A 19,418-nucleotide genomic window follows, 5' to 3' on the forward strand; every position below is an offset into this window, starting at 1 on the left:
TGATTTGAGAATAAATGGAGTCGTAATTTGGTATATTTTCACATGTATTTAACTGATAAACATGCACTCATACCTTGATGCCTTTCACTGTTTGGCAAATTAAACAGACAAATCTAACAAAACACTTCATCGACATGTAACCATTAGCATTATATACACGTATATGTTAACATATGCCTGTATTTAAGGAAATCTGATACTGTTTTTAAATACCCATGGTGGCTATCCGCATTTCTGTTGGTCGGAATTCATGAAGGACAACAAGAATTGTCATTTACAAGAAGCACAATTTTCTGTATTTTCCACTTTTAAAAATGAATACAAACAGGAAATTAATTGTTTCTGTCTGTATTTATCTGTGAAAATCGATAAAAACGGAAAACTGGAAGCCTTGCTTGTGAAGCCCATTTCACTGCTTAGAGCACTAAATAACAGACATTTGTTGTTACTCACCCCAAAAGTGAAAGACTGAATGGAACCATTCAAATTTGACCATGTGTCCAGGTGGTCAAACGCAAATTCTTGTAATGGATGCATAAGTCCACTGAGCCTCTAGACTTTCACTGCAATCACCTTTTCAGCTCTGGCCTTTGATTCTGTCTTAGCTGTCTCACTAGACTTGTTTCTTCAAAAAGTATACCTATATATAGGAAGTTTTGGTAGGCGCTCTCCATTCATTGGTATGTTCATTTTAATCAAACTTTGCATCTGCCCACCACAGCATAAAGAATAAGGTAATGGGTCAGTCCTCTGTAGCCATTGGTCAACGCCTGGGTTAGGGTCTGCATCTCGCTGTGCATCCACAGACAGGGCCGGCTCTAGGGCGGTGTGACTGGTGCCACTGCACCGGGACCTGACTCTGCGAGGGGGCGCCATGTTAGGAAGTATTTTATGGTTTTAAAAGCCCTTGCTGCTGCATTGCTGGCCTCCAGCAATTTTCATACAACAATAAACATGTCAAAATAACTCCAATGATTAATGTTCTTCCTTGAGAGTGAAGAAGTTTTGTCAAGTGAAAATGTTAACTTATTGTATGGTAGCACACGGGGTTAAGATGCCTACTGCAAAGAACCATGCAGCTCACAAAGTGCATATAGTTTAAATAGGTCAGTGCTTTTGTCAGAGAGATTTTTTTGTTACTAGCAGTGTAGATGTTAACATCCCAACATGGAACAGTGAGCTAATTAATCAAAGAGCTGCATGCATACTGCAAGATATGGATTAGAGAATTATTATTTTTCCTCGGTCTTTCATTATTCTAATGTTTCAAAAAGGGTTCATTTCGGTTAAAAAAAACGTTTTATTGAATGTAACCCCCTAACATGGGGCTATGTTTTAAATTCTGAAACTGTGCTTCTTCAGACCAAGCACTCTTAAACTATACTGTGACTGTTAAAGGGTGGTAGTGAGGGAGTCTGTGGGGGGTACCAACAAACATTGTCGCACAGTGCTAAAGCCAGCCCTTTTAACAGAGAAAAATAGTGCAGTTGAGTGCCAGGGCTCATAGGACAATGTTTTTTCTTTTTGTTTAATGTTTTTCATGTATTGATTCACATATTTATATGTTTATTTACTTGTTTTGTGAGGATCCAGAAGCTCCATACATACAGCTATTGAGACCCCCGCGTGTTTTGAAGTGCACTGCATCCCACACATACCTTATTATTTGACCTTTCCAAAACGGGCATGAGCCATCTTGGAAGACAAACCAATGTTAAAGTGCAACAAAGACACTTTTGTGTGTATATTTGGGTGCACATACCTTGGGCCAACGTGAGAGGATGAGATGGTTGCTCTTATACTTAATGACAAAACCCATTGCATGATTCATGAGTGTGCATCAGCAAGGGTCGCTTTCTTTGAGTCTTTATGGCCAGATACTGAAAGGTTGGTCAATTGCCTTCGCCAACATTTATTTTTCTGGACTCTCTTGATTGCAGTAAGTACAAAAATGCCAGTCATAGTATATACTCGGAGTAGTACACCCAGGAGCAGCACCATGCAACCCATAGGGATAAGCATTATAGCTCCATCTATAGTACTTGGTTAAATAGATACATTCCTTTTAATTTTCAGCATATCGTTTAGTCAAGTGTCCAAACCTCAGCTCATCACCCGGGTACCACATGCACTACAGCCACAAATGGATAGAATCAATTTCAAACGCCCATAAAACCTGACTCCATGCCAAGGACCCCCATCTCTGCTCAGTGTGCCAGGGCGAATAATGAATGTGCCAGATCTGTTCAGTGTGCCAGGCCTGCTCAATGTCTACTTGTGGAGTGGTGTGGCTCACTGGTTAGAGGCAACAGACCCTTAAGCAGAGAACGGCCCGGGACCAGGGTTCAATCCCCCATCTCTACAACGGCCCACCAAAGACGCTCGGGATGCCTGGTTTCACCTTGGAGATACCCAGAAAGGGACCATCTCCAGGACGGGTTCCCCAGCAGTCTTCAGCACCAGGATACTCCTTGGATTCAGAAAAGGGGGGTGGTGATGGACAGAGTTTCTGAATTAGGCAGAACACTCCTACCCAGTCAACAGATCAGGGCTTGATCCATCACCGTTTTTTAGCTCACTGCACCATCCCAGCTCAGAACCTGGCTGCATGCAAATTAGTCTGTCCCTGGCCCAGTGCATCATGGGAACAGGGCAGACCAAACTACAAAGTCAATGCTTTTACTGGAAAGGAAACAAGCTTCCGGGGACCGGTTTTTGGCATTACAGCCGTCTTCGGCCCGGCTTGCTTGAATCCTGATGGTGCAGTGAGCAAGGGACTCATGTCTGAGGATACCCTTCCACGCTTATGGTGGACAACGATTCAGAAAAGGGGGGTGGTGATGGACAGAGTATCTGAATTAAGCAGAACACTCCTACCCAGTCAACAGATCAGGGCTTGATCCATCACCGTTTTTTAGCTCACTGCACCATCCCAGCTCAGAACCTGGCTACATGCAAATTAGTCTGTCCCTGGCTAAGTGCATCATGGGAACAGATCTGTTGACTGGGTAGGAGAGTTCTGCTTAATTCAGATACTCTGTCCATCACCACCCCCTTTTCTGAATGGTTTTGTCCACCATAAGCGTGGAAGGGTATGCTCGGATGCGAGTCCCTTGCTCACTGCACCATCAGGATTCAAGCAAGCCGGGCCGAAGACGGCTGTAATGCCAGAAACCGGTCCCCGGAAGCTTGTTTCCTTTCCAGTAAAAGAATTGGCTTGGTAGTTTGGTCTGCCCTGTTCCCATGATGCATTGGGCCAGGGACAGACTAATTTGCATGTAGCCAGGTTCTGAGCTGGGATGGTGCAGTGAGCTAAAAAACGGTGATCGATCAAGCCCTGATCTGTTGACTGGGTAGGAGTGTTCTGCCTAATTCAGATACTCTGTCCATCACCACCCCTTTTCTAAATCGTTTTGTCCACCATAAGCGTGGAAGGGTATGCTTGGATGCGAGTCCCTTGCTCACTGCACCATCAGGATTCAAGCAAGCCGGGCCGAAGACGGCTGTAATGCCAGAAACCGGTCCCCAGAAGCTTGTTTCCTTTCCAGTAAAAGAATTGGCTTGGTAGTTTGGTCTGCCCTGTTCCCATGATGCACTGGGCCAGGGACAGACTAATTTGCATGTAGCCAGGTTCTGAACTGGGATGGTGCAGTGAGCTAAAAAACGGTGATGGATCAAGCCCTGATCTGTTGACTGGGTAGGAGTGTTCTGCTTAATTCAGATACTCTGTCCATCACCACCCCATTTTCTGAATCGTTTTGTCCACCATAAGCATGGAAGGGTATGCTCGGATGCGAGTCCCTTGCTCACTGCACCTTCAGGATTCAAGCAAGCCGGGCCGAAGTCGGCTGTAATGCCAGAAACCGGTCCTCGGAAGCTTGTTTCCTTTCCAGTAAAAGAATTGGCTTGGTAGTTTGGTCTGCCCTGTTCCCATGATGCACTGGGCCAGGGACAGACTAATTTGCATGTAGCCAGGTTCTGAGCTGGGATGGTGCAGTGAGCTAAAAAACGGTGATGGATCAAGCCCTGATCTGTTGACTGGGTAGGAGTGTTCTGCTTAATTCAGATACTCTGTCCATCACCACCCCCTTTTCTGAATCGTTTTGTCCACCATAAGCGTGGAAGGGTATGCTCGGATGCGAGTCCCTTGCTCACGGCACCATCAGGATTCAAGCAAGCCGGGCCGGAGATGGCTGTAATGCCAGAAACCGGTTCCCGGAAGCTTGTTTCCTTTCCAGTAAAAGAATTGGCTTGGTAGTTTGGTCTGCCCTGTTCCCAAGATGCACTGGGCCAGGGACAGACTAATTTGCATGTAGCCAGGTTCTGAGCTGGGATGGTGCAGTGAGCTAAAAAATGGTGATGGATCAAGCCCTGATCTGTTGACTGGGTAGGAGTGTTCTGCTTAATTCAGATACTCTGTCCATCACCACCCCCTTTTCTGAATCGTTTTGTCCACCATAAGCGTGGAAGGGTATGCTCGGATCCGAGTCCCTTGCTCACTGCACCATCAGGATTCAAGCAAGCCGGGCCGAAGATGGGTGTAATGCCAGAAACCGGTCCCCGGAAGCTTGTTTCCTTTCCAGTAAAAGAATTGGCTTGGTAGTTTGGTCTGCCCTGTTCCCATGATGCACTGGGCCAGGGACAGACTAATTTGCATGTAGCCAGGTTCTGAGCGGGGATGGTGCAGTGAGCTAAAAAATGGTGATGGATCAAGCCCTGATCTGTTGACTGGGTAGGAGTGTTCTGCTTAATTCAGATACTCTGTCCATCACCACCTCCTTTTAGGATACTCCTTGGAGTTACAGTGCACTTTACAAGTACACCCACATTTACATTTACTTGTTGATCAATAAGCCAGGCCATGTATCTGCTTAATAAGCCACAGTAACTGCTCATTGGTATCTGAGCTTCCCAATGTGCTGGGTCACCAAATGTGGCTTGACTGCTCATTGTGGCAAAGGTACTGCACACATATTTGAGCACTGCCCAATGTGCCAGTGGTACTACTGAAAGGTCTGTTCAGTGTAGCAGGGTACAAACAGAGGGGGTAGCTTGGTCAGTTATATTGGGGGTCTGTGTGTGTCAGACTTTCAAACAGTCACATTGGCATATCATTTTAAAGTACATTACATGCATGACAAGCAGGGCGCATGAGGGGGGTTAAGGGGCAGTAGACAGAGAGAGGAACACAAATTGGTAGGGATACTAAGTGAGAGAAAACACAATATTCTGTAAAATAACCAACATCTTTGAAAAAACAGAGAGCATGAGCAAATTAGCGAGAGCCTTGTGCATCATGGTGGCCTAGTGTGAAGTCTCAAGTAAGCAGGACTGGCAACTTCAAGTTAGATCTAGTTAGAGCCTTAATGGTGAGCACCCCAGCCATAGCCAGGTGAAACCGCTCAGCACAGTTGGTGGCTCAAGCTCCTTTTCAAATCATTACTGATTAATGATTGGATGGAAAGAGTCTGAGTAAAACAAAACAAATCTGTACTCTCAGTGGCACAGTTTTGGTGAATGGGTGCCAAATGTGCATGCACTCTTGACTGTACAGAGCCAGATGCTGCTGACCTTCTTCCAGAGAAGAGGTAACTTTCAACTCCTGTTGAGGTCCCCATTCCTAATGCAGGATGATAGAGAGAAAGGTGTCCTGAAAAACAGTAGAAAGACTGCAGCTGTATGGTTGAAAGCCCCTTGTGGGGTAGCCCTGTGCCTCCCTGCTCCTCATTTCAACATTTTTAACTGATCAATATGTTTTTATGCACAGAAGACACAGTCACATGTACAGGTGAAATGTTCATGCGATGGACAGTTAGACCTATTTGGTAGCTTATAACATCTGTGCTTGTCATTCCTCTCACCTCTCCCTGTACATGCAATTAGAGCCAGCTTGCTGTGTGTCTAGCGCTGATCAAGAGAAATCCTACAATGAAAAGGGAGAAGATACCCTGGATCTATTGAGTATTTGCAGTTTATGGCCAATGCTGTCACCTGAACCAAAAGGATGTTCTGACTAACCATCCCTATTACAATCCCTATCCACTCTACCATGTGTCAGTACTATAAAGGAGAATTGAATCCTGGCAACAGTCTCTAACAGGTTGTTGGAGAAACTGATAGTTCTATACATTCCCAGCAATTTTTAAGAGATCTCTGATGCCTCCATTGATTGGTATGTTATGTATATTCATAACACAAGCATATCACCCAGAAGGATATCCTGGCACCTGGAGAAAGGAGTTCTGTCCTGCCTGGGGCCTATTGAAAGAACAAGGCTTTCATTTTTTTTAAATTCAAAATCTGAAGCTGGCAGCACCAATGTGCGAGGGAGGTCGGTCAAGGCTTTAGGAGCTAAGTACAAGAAGGGCCAGCCTCCAGCACTGGCTGTTCAAATGCAGGGGACATCCGCTATCAGCGGGCTGACAGAGCGAAGATGTGTTTTGTAGGTGTGTGGAAGCTGATGCAGCCATTCAGATATGCGGCTGTTTGGTTGTGCAGTGCTTTGTAAGTGTGTGTGAGCAATATGAAAAGGGTGCTTTGTGAATGAGGAGCCAATGGAGGTGTTTGAGGTGGGTGGCTATGTCGGTGTGGGATGGGAGTTTGAGTATGTCTGGCCACTGCCTTCCGAATGCTCTAAGTCTTTTGGGGGTGCCATGCGATGGTGCCGACAAAAAGTGTGTTTTTTGCTGGCGATTAGGGATTGGGTGATGGTTCGACGGGTGTTGTGCAGATGCTATCTGAAGGCTGCACCTTGAGGGTGTGGAAACAGGAGAAGGCAAATATACTGCCTACTAGTATGGATGACGTGATTCCTACACAAAGGATTAATTGTCTCTGTATAATGTGTGTGTGTTGTAACATGCTCTGGCACCCCACATTGGTATGCGTAGCACTATAAAACAAATGAAATGCATGTTAGAGAGTGACTATGGATAGATGAGGAGTACTGTAGGAGGGTGGTAGCGAGGGATTCTCACTTCAAACTCCCCCTTCACTCTCTTTCTGGGTCTTTCCTCCATTTTCTGTTGTTTTTCCCTCATTTCAAGCTCCTCCTTCTTTCTCCTTCTGCGTCTTTCCCCCATTTTTCACTCGTTTTTTACACTTCTCTCAATCTCCCCCTTTCACACTCCTTCTGTGTCCTCTGTGTCTGTCCTCCACTCTTACTTGCACTTTTGCTGCCTTATTTGCACTTTTCTCTCTTTTTTTGCCTTTTTCCTTTTGCCTTTTTCAGCCTGTTTTCCCCGCCGCTGCCCACATGGCTCCTCCCCCAGCACACTCAGTGCGACCAGCCCAATCCAACTCCCCTCCACGCACACTCCTCCTAGTTGTCCAGCCCTCCCCGGCCCCTACTTCATGGTGGCCGCACAGCGGTTGCGCCACCAACACGCCAAAGGCAAGCCCGTCTGCACCCGTCTGCGACTCGACTGCGACCAGCAACAGGAACCCTGGCTCTCTGCAACACCAACCCTATGACCCAGCGGCACTCCATGCTTTCAACCCAGGCCGCAACAACAACTGCAGGCTAGCATCACCAGCCGACGCCCACGGACCATTCAGCTGTCACCGATGCCGGCACACCTGCAGCACCGTCAACCCGCCGGCAAGAACAGAAACTGAACCTAAGACCTTACAATGCATCCTCCTCAACATCCGATCCTTCCACAAACACGCCACCTAAATCTCGGACCTCCCCGACAGCACCACCCCGAACGTAGCATTCTTTACCGAAACCGGGACCAACACTACCTCAGGACCGGACATCGCCATCGCCATTCCCCAAGGATACAAGATCTCCAGGAAGGACCACCCGCCCCGGAGGAGGAATCGCCATCGTCCACAAATCCACCCTCTGCCTGAGCACACTCCCCGACGAACCTACAGACCTGATGGAACACCTTCACTTCAAGATGCTGGCCAGTCCTACCTTCACCCTCCGAGGAACCCTCATCTACCGACCCCCTGGACCCTGCGGACTTCATCACGGACATTATCTCCCCAAATGCCATTGCATCCACCAACTACACCCTACTGGGAGACCTCAACTTCCACCTCAACAACCAACTGGACACCAGCACTACATCCCTCTTGGACAACCTTCACAACATTGGACTCCGCCAGATAGTGACCGAACCCATGCACTCAGCAGGACACACCCTCCGCCCCCTCTTCATAACAGGAAACTCCATCACCTTCAGCCAGACCACCGAACTGCCATGGACTGATCATTGATGCACCTACTTCACCTTCGGAACACCCACCAGCCACAGACACCAGCACCTGCTCCCACAAGGAAACTGGACCAAAATCATCAACGACCAGCTAACCTCCTCACTCAGCAACTCCACCCCAACCATCGCAGAAAACAACGACCCCAACACCGCAGTCCGAACCCTGCACAGATGGATCTCTGACAGCGCCTATACCAAAGCCCCCCTCAAGAAAAACAACAACACCCATGCCAAGAAAGCTAGATGGTTCACCACCGAACTTCGAGAGTCCAGACGCACTTGCCACCACCTCGGAAAGGCCTGGAGGAACACCAAAGCCACAGAAGCCCACAACAACTTCAGAGCCACCACCAACACCCACCAGAAAATCATCACAAAAATGAGGAAAAAAGCAATTGAATACAGAATCTCCACTCATGCGCACAACAACGAAGAACTCTTCAACATCATCAAGGAGTTTTCCCAACCTACCAACGAGTCCATCGACATCCCTCCCTCACAAGACCTCTGCGACAAACTGAGTACCGTTTTCTACCAGAACATCAAGGGCATCTATGACAACTTTGACGAAGACAACCAACACACTGAACCCTCACCAACCACCCCGACACCCTGATGCCAGCGATCAACAACAGGACAGCCCTCACTACCAAAGACACACTGAAGACGAAGTCAATCCCCTCCGGGGCCCCCACGGACCCCTGCCGCCACCACATTTTCAACAGAGCCGCTGACACCATCACACACATGCTCTGCCACACCATCAACCACTCCCTGGCAACCGCCTTGTTCCCTGACAACTGGAAACACGCTGAGATCAACCCCCTCCTGAAGAAACCCTCGGCGGACCCCACTGACCTCAAAAACTACAGGCCCATCTCCCTGCTCCCGTTCCCAGCGAAAGTCATTGAGTAAGCCATCAACAGCCAACTCGTCACATTCATCGAAGAGCATAACATCCTCGACTCCTCCCAATCCGGCTTCAGAAAAAAACACAGTACAGAAACCACCCTCCTCACCGCAACAGACAACATCCGTACCTTACTGGACAAAGGAGAAACAGAGCCCTCATCCTCCTTGACCTCTCAGCGGAGTTCAACACAGTCTCTCAACGCACCCTAATACACAGACTCCACGACACAGGGATCTAAGAAAAGGGCCTTAAATGGATCTGCTCCTTCCTCTCTGGCAGAGCACAGCGAGTCAGACTCCCCCTTTCCTCTTGAACCCTACACCTACCAACTGCAGAGTCCCCCAGGGATCCTCCCTTAGCCCTACGCTCTTCACCGTCAACATGGCTCCGCTGGACCCCATCCTCAGAACCTATGGATTCAACATTGTGTCATACGCAGACGACACCCAACTCATCCTCTCCCTATTCAACAAGCCGAACACCGCCAAACACAACTTTTGCAAATGCATGGAAGCCGTTGCCAAATGATTGAAAAACAGCTGCCTACAACTAAATACCAGCAAAACAGAAGTACTCATCATGGGCCCAAACCCAGATGCCTGGAACGGCACCTGGTGGCCTCCCGCCATCGGAAGCCCGCCCACCCCCACAAACCATGCACGCAACCTGGGAATCATCCTGGACTCATTGCTCAAAATGGACTGCCAGATCAACTCGGTCCCATCCTCCTGCTTCCACACCCTCCGCCTCCTATGTAAGACCTTCCAATGGATCCCCCTCGAACACAGAAAGGCCGTCACTCACGCCCTGGTCACCAGCAGGCTCAACTACGGCAACGCACTCTATGCCGGAATAAACAAAAACCTCACCTGCAAGCTACAGAACATCCAAAACGCCGCTGCAAGACTCGTCTTCAACCTGCCAAGACACTGCCACATCTCCCTGCACCTGCGCACATTCCACTGGCTTCTCATCGAAGCTAGAGTCACCTTCAAGATGCTAACCCACGCTCACAGGCCCTCCACGACACCGGACCAGCATACCTGAACAGCCAACTCAAATTCCACGCACCCCAAAGGACCCTACGATGGGCCCAGCTCTCCTACGCCTTGGTCCCGCGCACCAGAAAGACCAGATCGGGAGGCCGCTCCTTCTCCTTCCATGCAGCCAGAACCTGAAACGACCTTCCGCTCCACCTCAGACAGATAACATTGCTCCCCATCTTAGCAAGAAACCTAAAAACCTGGCTCTTCGGCAGACCTCCTTCTTGCTGGACTGGAACCTGCGACCCCCCCATCCCCCAGTGCCTTGAGACCCTTACGGGAGAGTAGCTGCGCTTAACAAACATCTGATTTGATTTGATTTGAAGGAGGTATTTGTGGGGGTAACCAAAACATATTGTTGAACAGGGCGCCACCAGCGCTAAAACAAGCCCTGAACTCATGGACAGTCTTTCTGAACCTTGCCTAAGGAGATATGCTCTGTGGGAATCCTACCTTCCATTCATCTCTTCAAAGAACATGCTCAACAAACAGGCAAAACAAACGTCTTTTCTGTCAGAGAAATCAACTTTCATAAAAATAAGCATAGGCAGAACTCCCACTTTCGCATGAATGCTGTTTGTGCATGATGCACTAGGAAACTCACATGCTGTGTGCTTGCTCTTCTCAACTCAATGAGTGCAGGATGTGGCTACGTCTTGCCTTCAGTAGGTTTGGCATCCATCATGATCATCACACCATTACCATTTTGTTTGCAAGAAGATCATCCTCAAGTGATGACTAGATGGATTAAAATCATGAACAGTGTAGACAGGCTGCTAGCAAGATCGACTAAGCATAGCTACCATTCCACGTCATCTGTCTTTCTGATACAAACAGTGGTGGCCGGCATGGATCGGTGGTGGCAGAGTGGTACAGGGAGGCAGGGGGGTGAATAAAAAACTTAAATTCAACTCACCCCCTCGCCATGTCCTCCTCATCACGTCTCTCCTCTGGCCATAACAAGGCACAGGAGGCACCCAGGCTGAGGCTCCCTTGAGCCAATCAAAATGCTGCATTGTGATTGGTTTGCGCGCCAAACCATGGTGCTCCGACGGCAGACAGGGAGTCTGGGTATGTTCTTAACCCAGGCTGTAATGCAGCCTGGTTGGAGAACATGCTAAGTGCGCATGTATGTTGGCCAGCCAAACACTCATGCACACTTAAGGGAGTGCACACCACTCCACCCCTCCCCTGCTCTGTCAGCATCATCCTCATCCCATCTGGCAAAGCTGCACGCCTGCAACAGGAAATAGTAAAATGCTAATACCTTTCAGTTATTATCATTTTATTTTTCCTTCCACTGCTGGAATGCAGTGGGGCGACGCTCCTCCGCCTAAGCAGAGGAGCTGCCACTGGGTACAAAGAGCTGACATAGCTGCCACGTTTGCCAGGTCCATGCTTGATGTGCTGGTTCAGTCTAGTTTTTTTTTCTTTGAATTCTATGAATTGTAGTGCTATTTTAAAATGGAATACACAAGACTAGAACTTCCAGAATTCAAAGAAAATGACATGGACTGGAGCAGCACATCACACTTGGACTTGGGAAACGTGGTGTGACTGTGCAGATGACTCAATGAATTCATTTTAAGGGCATCAACTTACATTGTCTCTTTAAATACAAAATGGACTATTCTTTGGCACTTCACGCACAGGTTTCTACACTTTTATATTTTCCGCCTATTGGGATAAATCTCAAGGATTAACTCACACTGCTGGTTAACACACAAAAGTTTGGTACGAAAAACAGATGGTCGTATGAATTTCATTTCATTTCAATCTCATCAATGCAAAAAACAGCTTAAAAAGTGCACAATAAAATTTGTGAATCCAAGCTGGAAGCAAATGGGTACAGAAGGGAACCTCTGCACGGCACATAGGGGTGCCAGAGCCAGAGCCCAGGAGCCTCATGGGAGGTTCCTGGAAACCTTGTCGGCGCCCCGTTTGTCCTTCGGGCGGTTGTGGGCCTGAACAACCGGGGGCTTGCCTTGCTACGCTCCGCCCTGAAAGGGGCGTGAGTAATAAGGGACCAGGTGTCATGTGATCCGGGAGGAGGATCACCAGAAGGGGCAGCACAGATGGGGTTCGCCCCAGTGCTGCTTGGCTCATCAGGCAGGCAGGTGGCGAGAATACTGCCTGCCCTTGGATCGCCCGTAAAATTACCCACCATATTACATAACGTTGTATGTAATAAACCTGCAGCAGTTTTTCCCAATAACAAAATCTGTGTGGTGTGTATTTATTGGCATGCATGCTATGTGCTTGGGGGTGGGGAGTGTTGCCATGATGATACTATGCGGCTGCCCGAGGCCACTGCAGGAGGCCACTCAAGAGGGCGGCCCTCTAGTGCCATCAGGCACCCCACGCCCCTCTTTCCTCCTAAGGGGGCAGGGACTCTCGGGGAGTCCCCTCCTGGGCGCGGGCAGGCCGAGTCATGTCCGGTGCGTGAGGTGGGTGAGGGGTATATATGTCCCCCTCACCACGCTGATGACCTCTTTGTCGTCGCACCGGTCACGCGCGGCCGCTGCCTCGCGGGACACGCCGTCTTCCACCCTACCTTTTACCCGGCGTGGTCGGTGGTAGGAAGCATGGTGAGAATGTTGTAATCTTGTACTTTTTTCTTTGCAGGCGGAGTTACAACGCGATCTGGAAGCTAATGGGTACAGAGGGGTACCTCTGCACGGCACATAGGGGTGCCAGAGCCCAGGAGCCTCATGGGAGGTTCCTGGAAACCGTGTCGGCGCCCCGTTTGTCCTTCGGGCGGTTGTGGGCCTGAACAACCGGGGGCTTGCCTTGCTACGCTCAGCCCTGAAAGGGGCGTGAGTAATAAGGGACCAGGTGTCACGTGATCCAGGAGGAGGATCACCAGAAGGGGCAGCACAGATGGGTTCGCCCCAGTGCTGCTTGGCTCATCAGGTGGGCAGGTGGCGAGAATGATGCCTGCCCTTGGATCGCCCGTAAGATACCCCACCATATTACATAATGTTGTATGTAATAAACCTGCAGCAGTTTTTCCCAATAACAAAATCTGTGTGGTGTGTATTTATTGGCATGCATGCTATGTGCTTGGGGGTGGGGAGTGTTGCCATGATGGTACTAGAGCTCTGTGCATTTTCTTGCAAAACCTCAGGGGACAAAAGATCGGGGTATCTGTCTGTCAACAACGTTCTTTAGTTGGATGGGTCAAAATAGAAGTGGGCCTTGAAGGATAGTGCAAAGCAGCACGTTTAACCCTTTGGGTGCGGCTGGAATGAGGCCGAATTCTACATAAGCTCAAATCGACGCCCACGCCCACCGCGCAACGAGTTAAAGTGCCATATTAATGTACTGATCTTGAGCCAGGAACGAGCGGGCTGGGCGTGTAAGGACAGGGGGCAAATGATTTGTCACTTGTCTGCCAACAGCATTCTTTAGTTGGGTGAAGCAAGCTCGAGATTTATGAGTGCTAGGTTGACATATTGATCTTAGGCCAAAGTCAGGCAGGCAGAACGTAGCACACATAGAAAAAGGTAAAAACAAGGGTAAATAAAAGTATTTCTTGTTGCACCATTCCTATGTCTCCCTTGTGGAGGCATAGGATTCTGACGCATTCCCAGTTTTACAAAATGTTTTAAATCTGGGAATGCGTCAAGTTCCATGAATGTTGCGTGGGAACACCCACAGCAACACCCATGGAACGCCCCTTTCATGCAGAGTAATGCGTGAAAGGCGCCCATATTTGGAAGGCCACGAAAGGTCACCCAGGGTGACTTTACGCTGCCTTGTAAATATGGGCAAGCCCATTGCGCCGCCAGTGCGTCAATAAAAGTGATGCACTGGCAGAGCAATCAGCTTGTTAATAAGCCCCTTAGAACTTCAACAAGTCTGCGAGTGCCCATTTGAGAGCCGACTGATTTAATCCAGGACCGTCTCGGTCAAGTATAGACAGAACAAGCAAACAAGACATGACAACAGTTCCATTTGAAACATTTCAGGCTAGACATGTTAAGAAAAGTGGGGAGGAGGTTGTTCATTTGGCTGTGAATGTATGACGTTCATTCAAGCCAACCTTTCTCCCATATTAGTGCTTTCAAAAGAAAAGGAACTGTCATTTTGCCCCTTAGTCGAAGGCTTTTGCTCCCTTTAATACTGCAATTAGATCCCTAACATTTATGAACAGTGCAGAAAGGTCCAAAGAATAATCAATAGATCAATTGTTTCTTGCCCATTATATGCCAGTTTCGCACCAAGTGTTTATCGCTGTATGATTTGATTTCAAGGGTAATTATATTGTATATCATCCTCCCAAATCTTAAGAGAACTTTTAGTTTTGGTACTTTGTTCACAGGTCTTGCGCATTAATGGCACTTTACTTACTACATTCTTGTGTACCTTGGGCTAAGCTTGGACTATGCTATGGACCATACTACTCTATTCTTATCAAGACATGAACCAGTAATAATGATGAGAGTCCCATTTGATTGATTTTATACAGAGTGGTTTTAAATAACTGAAGTCAATATTATTGCTTAAGTCAGTGTAAAATACACTGAAACTCACTGAAAGCAAACCAGACAAGATGGTACTAGAATATTGCCTTAAAGAAATATTGTATCCCAAACATTGCTTACAAAATATCTTCCCATTGCAGTTATTATTAGAAAATGTGCACTCCAGATGGAGACAACTCTGACTGCATACGGTGTGGGCATGGCGATGCTGACTTTAGTCATCTGGCTTGGCAACGTCCTAGCATTTAAAACAACATGATCAGGGAAGTGGCTGAGGGGACTGACTTACAGATTCTCCAGACACCGTTGGTGGCTCTCCTTGTCTATGTGAAGGATGTACCTGCTGGAGTACGGAAGCTCATTGCTGGCTAAACAAAGAGTGGTGATGTGCTAGAGGTGAGGCCCTTCCCTAGTGCCAAAGACTGGCTAGTACTAGAGACGCGGCCTACTGTTGGGAGCAACCGGAAACATTTTGGGGTCTGGCTCCGATCTGTGCCTGGCCTAAAAGCATATGGGGCCAGTCAGATCATATTTGATACTGCAGGTGGAGGAGGGTCCATGGAGTGAGCTGTTAGGGTTACATTGAGCTTATGCTGCTCCAGTATACATGTTAAGAGCGGCCGGCACTGGCCCAACCCACATGCGTGGACCATGTGGCTGCAGTGGGCCTAATATACTATCCCAACATAACATGTGGTGGTCTGTTGGGCTGGGTAGAAATGTCATCTTTACAGAAGTTGGGCGGTCAGCGGGGGTGAAAACATTGTGGATCCTATAATTGAGATAACACAGGGCCCGATTCACAGAACTAACTTAAGACAAAATCCTAAACTTACTACTTTTTTGGTATTCACAGAAGTTAGGATTTTGTCTTAAGTTTGTCTTAAGACAGACTTAAGTTAGGATTTTGTCTTAAGTCTGTCTTAAGTCTGTCTTAAGATAAACTTAAGACAAAATCCTAACTTCTGTGAATACCAAAAGTAGTAAGTTTAGGATTGTGTCTTAAGTTAGTTCTGTGAATCGGGCCCACAGTGTATTTGTCAATATCTTCTATACTAATATAATAAAGAGAGAGCCCAAACCTTTGAGGCTGGTAATCTCAGGAACCACAGCACCAATCACAACACCCAATACAGCGTTGGAAAGGGCAGTTGCAGCAGAAGGACATAGGCTATGCAGACGCCCACCATATACATTTAAAAGGTAAAAGAACCGTGCCAGCAAAGTAGTCCCTTGTGGGCGTTTCTGCGTTGTGCTGTGGCGGTGACAAACACTGGGGGCGTGTGGTACGTTCCGCCCTTCATGCCATGTCTCATATCGTGTGCTGTGGGCGTGTGCTGGGGGCGTGGGCGTGTGCGGGCGCGGGATTACGGAAAAAAAGCGAGTGTTGTGCCCAATATTTCATTATTTTTTCTTCCCAGGTTCTGTACATTCCAGCTCTGGGTGTCCACCCTGCTCCATTTAAATACCCGTGCACCCCATAATCATAACCCACCCTTACTCCTTAAAATACCCCAACACCCTTAAACACTAACCCATCTTAACCCTATAAATATACCCTGTACCCCAAAACCCAAACCTATTCCTAAACCCTAAAAATACCCCTGCACCCCAAAACCCAAACCTAGCCCTCTCATTGATGGCCAGCACCGACATACACTTTTAGACACACCTCCCGCCACAAGTTCTAGAATTGCGAACTTTAGAGCTGGGGAGCTACGTTTGAATCTCGGCATCAGATCAACATCCTGTGATTCCAGGCAAATCGCTTTGACTCCCCGTGCCTACCACAAATGAATGTGTTCTTCTGTAATGTAAATTGTGCTCATGCCATGTTGTCGAGTTCACGCTATATAATATTGCAAGGAAAAATAAAGTAGGGAAACTCGAGTTCATACACTACTGAATGCGCACTCTTAAGTGCATCAGCAGTGCACTGTGAATCGAAGCGTTTCACAGGCCTGTCACAGATAAGAAATGCTATCAAAACGAAATCCTACAAAACAATATACTACTGGCCGGCAGCAATTCATACCTGGACAACGTCGGGACGGGTTGCTAGTTAGTATATAAAGTCACCTGCTGTCTGGGGGGTACGTCAATGCTCATTTGTATTTAATACTACACTGTTTAAAACCAAATAAACATTAAATAAATCATAGAAAATAGACATCCAATAGGACGATATTTTTGTAAACGACATTCAGGGCACAATACTTCTGTCAGACAAAAGTTAGTTAACATTATTTGGGCATTACATTCAAACAAAACATTTAAGCGCCTATGCTTTGTTGAGATGTGGATCGATGTGAATTCCTTTTGCTCAGTACAATGCTCTTCATACATAAAGATGTCTACACAGAAAGAGAATTCAGATTGTCCCCAGCTTCAGTTGAACTGATTTTAACTGCAGACCAAATAAACATGTACAAAGCTATTTAAACTAAAGAATACACTTTGTGTTTCATCCTGAAAGTAATAGAACAGACTGGATGATCACAATATTGTGTACTATTCATGTGCTGGCTTTGTCACTCCCCTCAAAGACTACCTTTTACCAGGCGGTTTCTCCATGGGAGTGGAGGAGCTCCGCCCCCTCTCTCCACACACCAGCAGAAAACTGGAAAAATAAAATGGTAATAAAAGGATTTTTTACCATTTTAGTTTTCTGGCTTTCTGCTGAACGGAGAGGGCAGGGCGGGCCTGTGCGTCATTGCTTCTGATAGGCAGCAATTCTGTGTAAATTGTGTCTGTCGGTTTGGCCGGCTACATTATTACAGGCAAACAGACATGCGTAATTTAACCTCTCCAACCAGTAGGCACAGGCCTTCAGTGCTCTTGGGGCGCAGAGGCAGCCTGCTCCAGCCAATCCAGAAACTTCTCTCATGCAGCATGAGAGCGGTGTCTGGATTGGATAAGGAGCTGCCAGACCTTTGCTGGAGGAGTCAGGAGCCGGCTGGAGTACACCAAGGGTGTGCTGCAGCCTAAAAGGTTGGTGAAACTTTTTTTTTCTTTAAATGTAAATGTTTATCTGTATTTTGTTTCGTTTTATTTATGTCGACCTACCATTTATGTGGGTCACCAACCGCCACTGCCTTTTACAGAAGAGGTTACATGCATTTCACTTAGCTCGCGGCAGTACACAAATCCTGAGATTCTGGGGACAGCTGACAATGCTTGTTACAAGACTTCCTTCCAAGAACCAAAATTACAGTGGCCCCCATCAGCGAAGCAGATAGCTAAAAAAAAATGGTAGAACTAGGGGAATCAACAGTAAAAACTGCTCCCCCCACCCCGCCCCGCCCCTGGCATAAATCCGACTCATAGCTGCTAAAATGTAAAAAAAAAACTGCCCACACACTGATCTGTCAGACCAACCCATCAGACTGCCTGACTGCCCAATAGCCTAGTCCAATCATGAGCTCTAGTTCCCTGAGTTAGTTTCATATATCGTAGGCCCAAGGCTGTTTGTTATTCTTACCTCTGTGATGATGGTAGAGGAGAAAACGGTCTGGTCATACGTCCATCCCTCTGTGCAGGGCACTGTGCTCCACTGCGTCATGTTGTCCACAGTGAAGTTGGACCCCAGGAGGCGCCACTGGGCCGAAGCAAAGCGCCGACAGTTGTCTGGATTGTGGTTCCCATCCACCGGAATGAATGGCACCAGGACAGCCGACTTACTGAGGTCATAAGTTAAGTTAGTCCTGTCTGCCCAGCTGGTGTTGGTTGGAATCTTGCAATGGTGACTTGGAATGACTGCAGAGAAGTTCTGGAGAAAGTTGTGGCAGGCTGCCAAGCAGACTGGGAGGAGCAGCACAAATGTGTGCAGGATCTGGAAAGGCCCCACTCCCCCAACGGACTCTAGCAGGTCATTGAAGGTCATGATGGACTTTAGAAGGCCAAAGATGGCCGCTTTGTGGAGTCAAACTAAATGCCAAAGATGGCCGCTTTGTGGAGACAAACTAAATGCCAAAGATGGCCGCTTTGTGGAGTCAAACTAGATGCCCACGAAGGTCAGCTTACGTCGGAATCTTGCCTCTGACCAGTCGGTGCTCAAGTTCGAATTCTTGCTCAGCAGAAGTACAGATTACCAGGTTCGATAACTAGTGGAGAGACCAAGTTTCACAATCGTCTGAGGAGATGGAACTTGAGTTTGACCGTGACCTAAATAAACACAAAAAGAAAAACACCCCATAAATTCTCAGCAATGCTTCAAATCCTCCCATTTTGCTGAAAGAAAGGGTTAGCCTAGTCAATGAGCACACATTTATTTTTTGGATTTCTTTTGATTCAATAAAAGTACATAAAAATGTACAATATATAAAATAATTCCTACGTTACATGTCAAATTTATATATCTAAGACAATATCTAAATCTGAGATGTGCAAAGTGTGTCTTCTTATTACATTTTGCAACGCAACCCAATGTGCAAAACACTTATGTACAAATTATGCATAATATTTCCTGATGTATATAAGGTGTGGAGAACAGATCTAGAAAAAGACAAAACATTCGTTTAATCCTATGTAACAAGTTAAGTATTTCAGAATCCGTCTAAAAACATGCAACTTGATAAAAACTAGCACTAACCACGAGAAGTAATGTTCAGATGCCATATTAGCAAAGTCAAATAAGGAGTCTGAAGAAAAGCTATGCGTTGACAAACTAGAACAACAAGTGTGGAATTGCATACTGCAAGATATAGTCCTGACGTAGTGAATGACCTCATGATGTACCCACACCACC

General features: G+C 47.2%; 1 protein-coding gene across 2 annotated transcripts in view; it reads right to left on the bottom strand.

Moving 5' to 3' along the window:
- The window catches only part of LOC147691749 (solute carrier family 22 member 20-like), a 262,080-nt gene that overhangs the window by 98,068 nt on the left and 144,594 nt on the right, over positions 1–19,418 (bottom strand). For both annotated transcript variants that reach the window (XM_086938033.1, XM_086938032.1), the window contains exon 2: positions 18,153–18,835. In XM_086938033.1, coding sequence (XP_086794159.1) covers positions 18,153–18,554 — 402 coding nt within the window. In that variant the 5' untranslated portion in view covers positions 18,555–18,835. The remainder of the gene's footprint in view (positions 1–18,152; positions 18,836–19,418) is intronic.

This window comes from Lissotriton vulgaris, chromosome 9, assembly GCF_964263255.1.
Source record: "Lissotriton vulgaris chromosome 9, aLisVul1.2, whole genome shotgun sequence".
NCBI lineage: Eukaryota > Metazoa > Chordata > Amphibia > Caudata > Salamandridae > Lissotriton > Lissotriton vulgaris.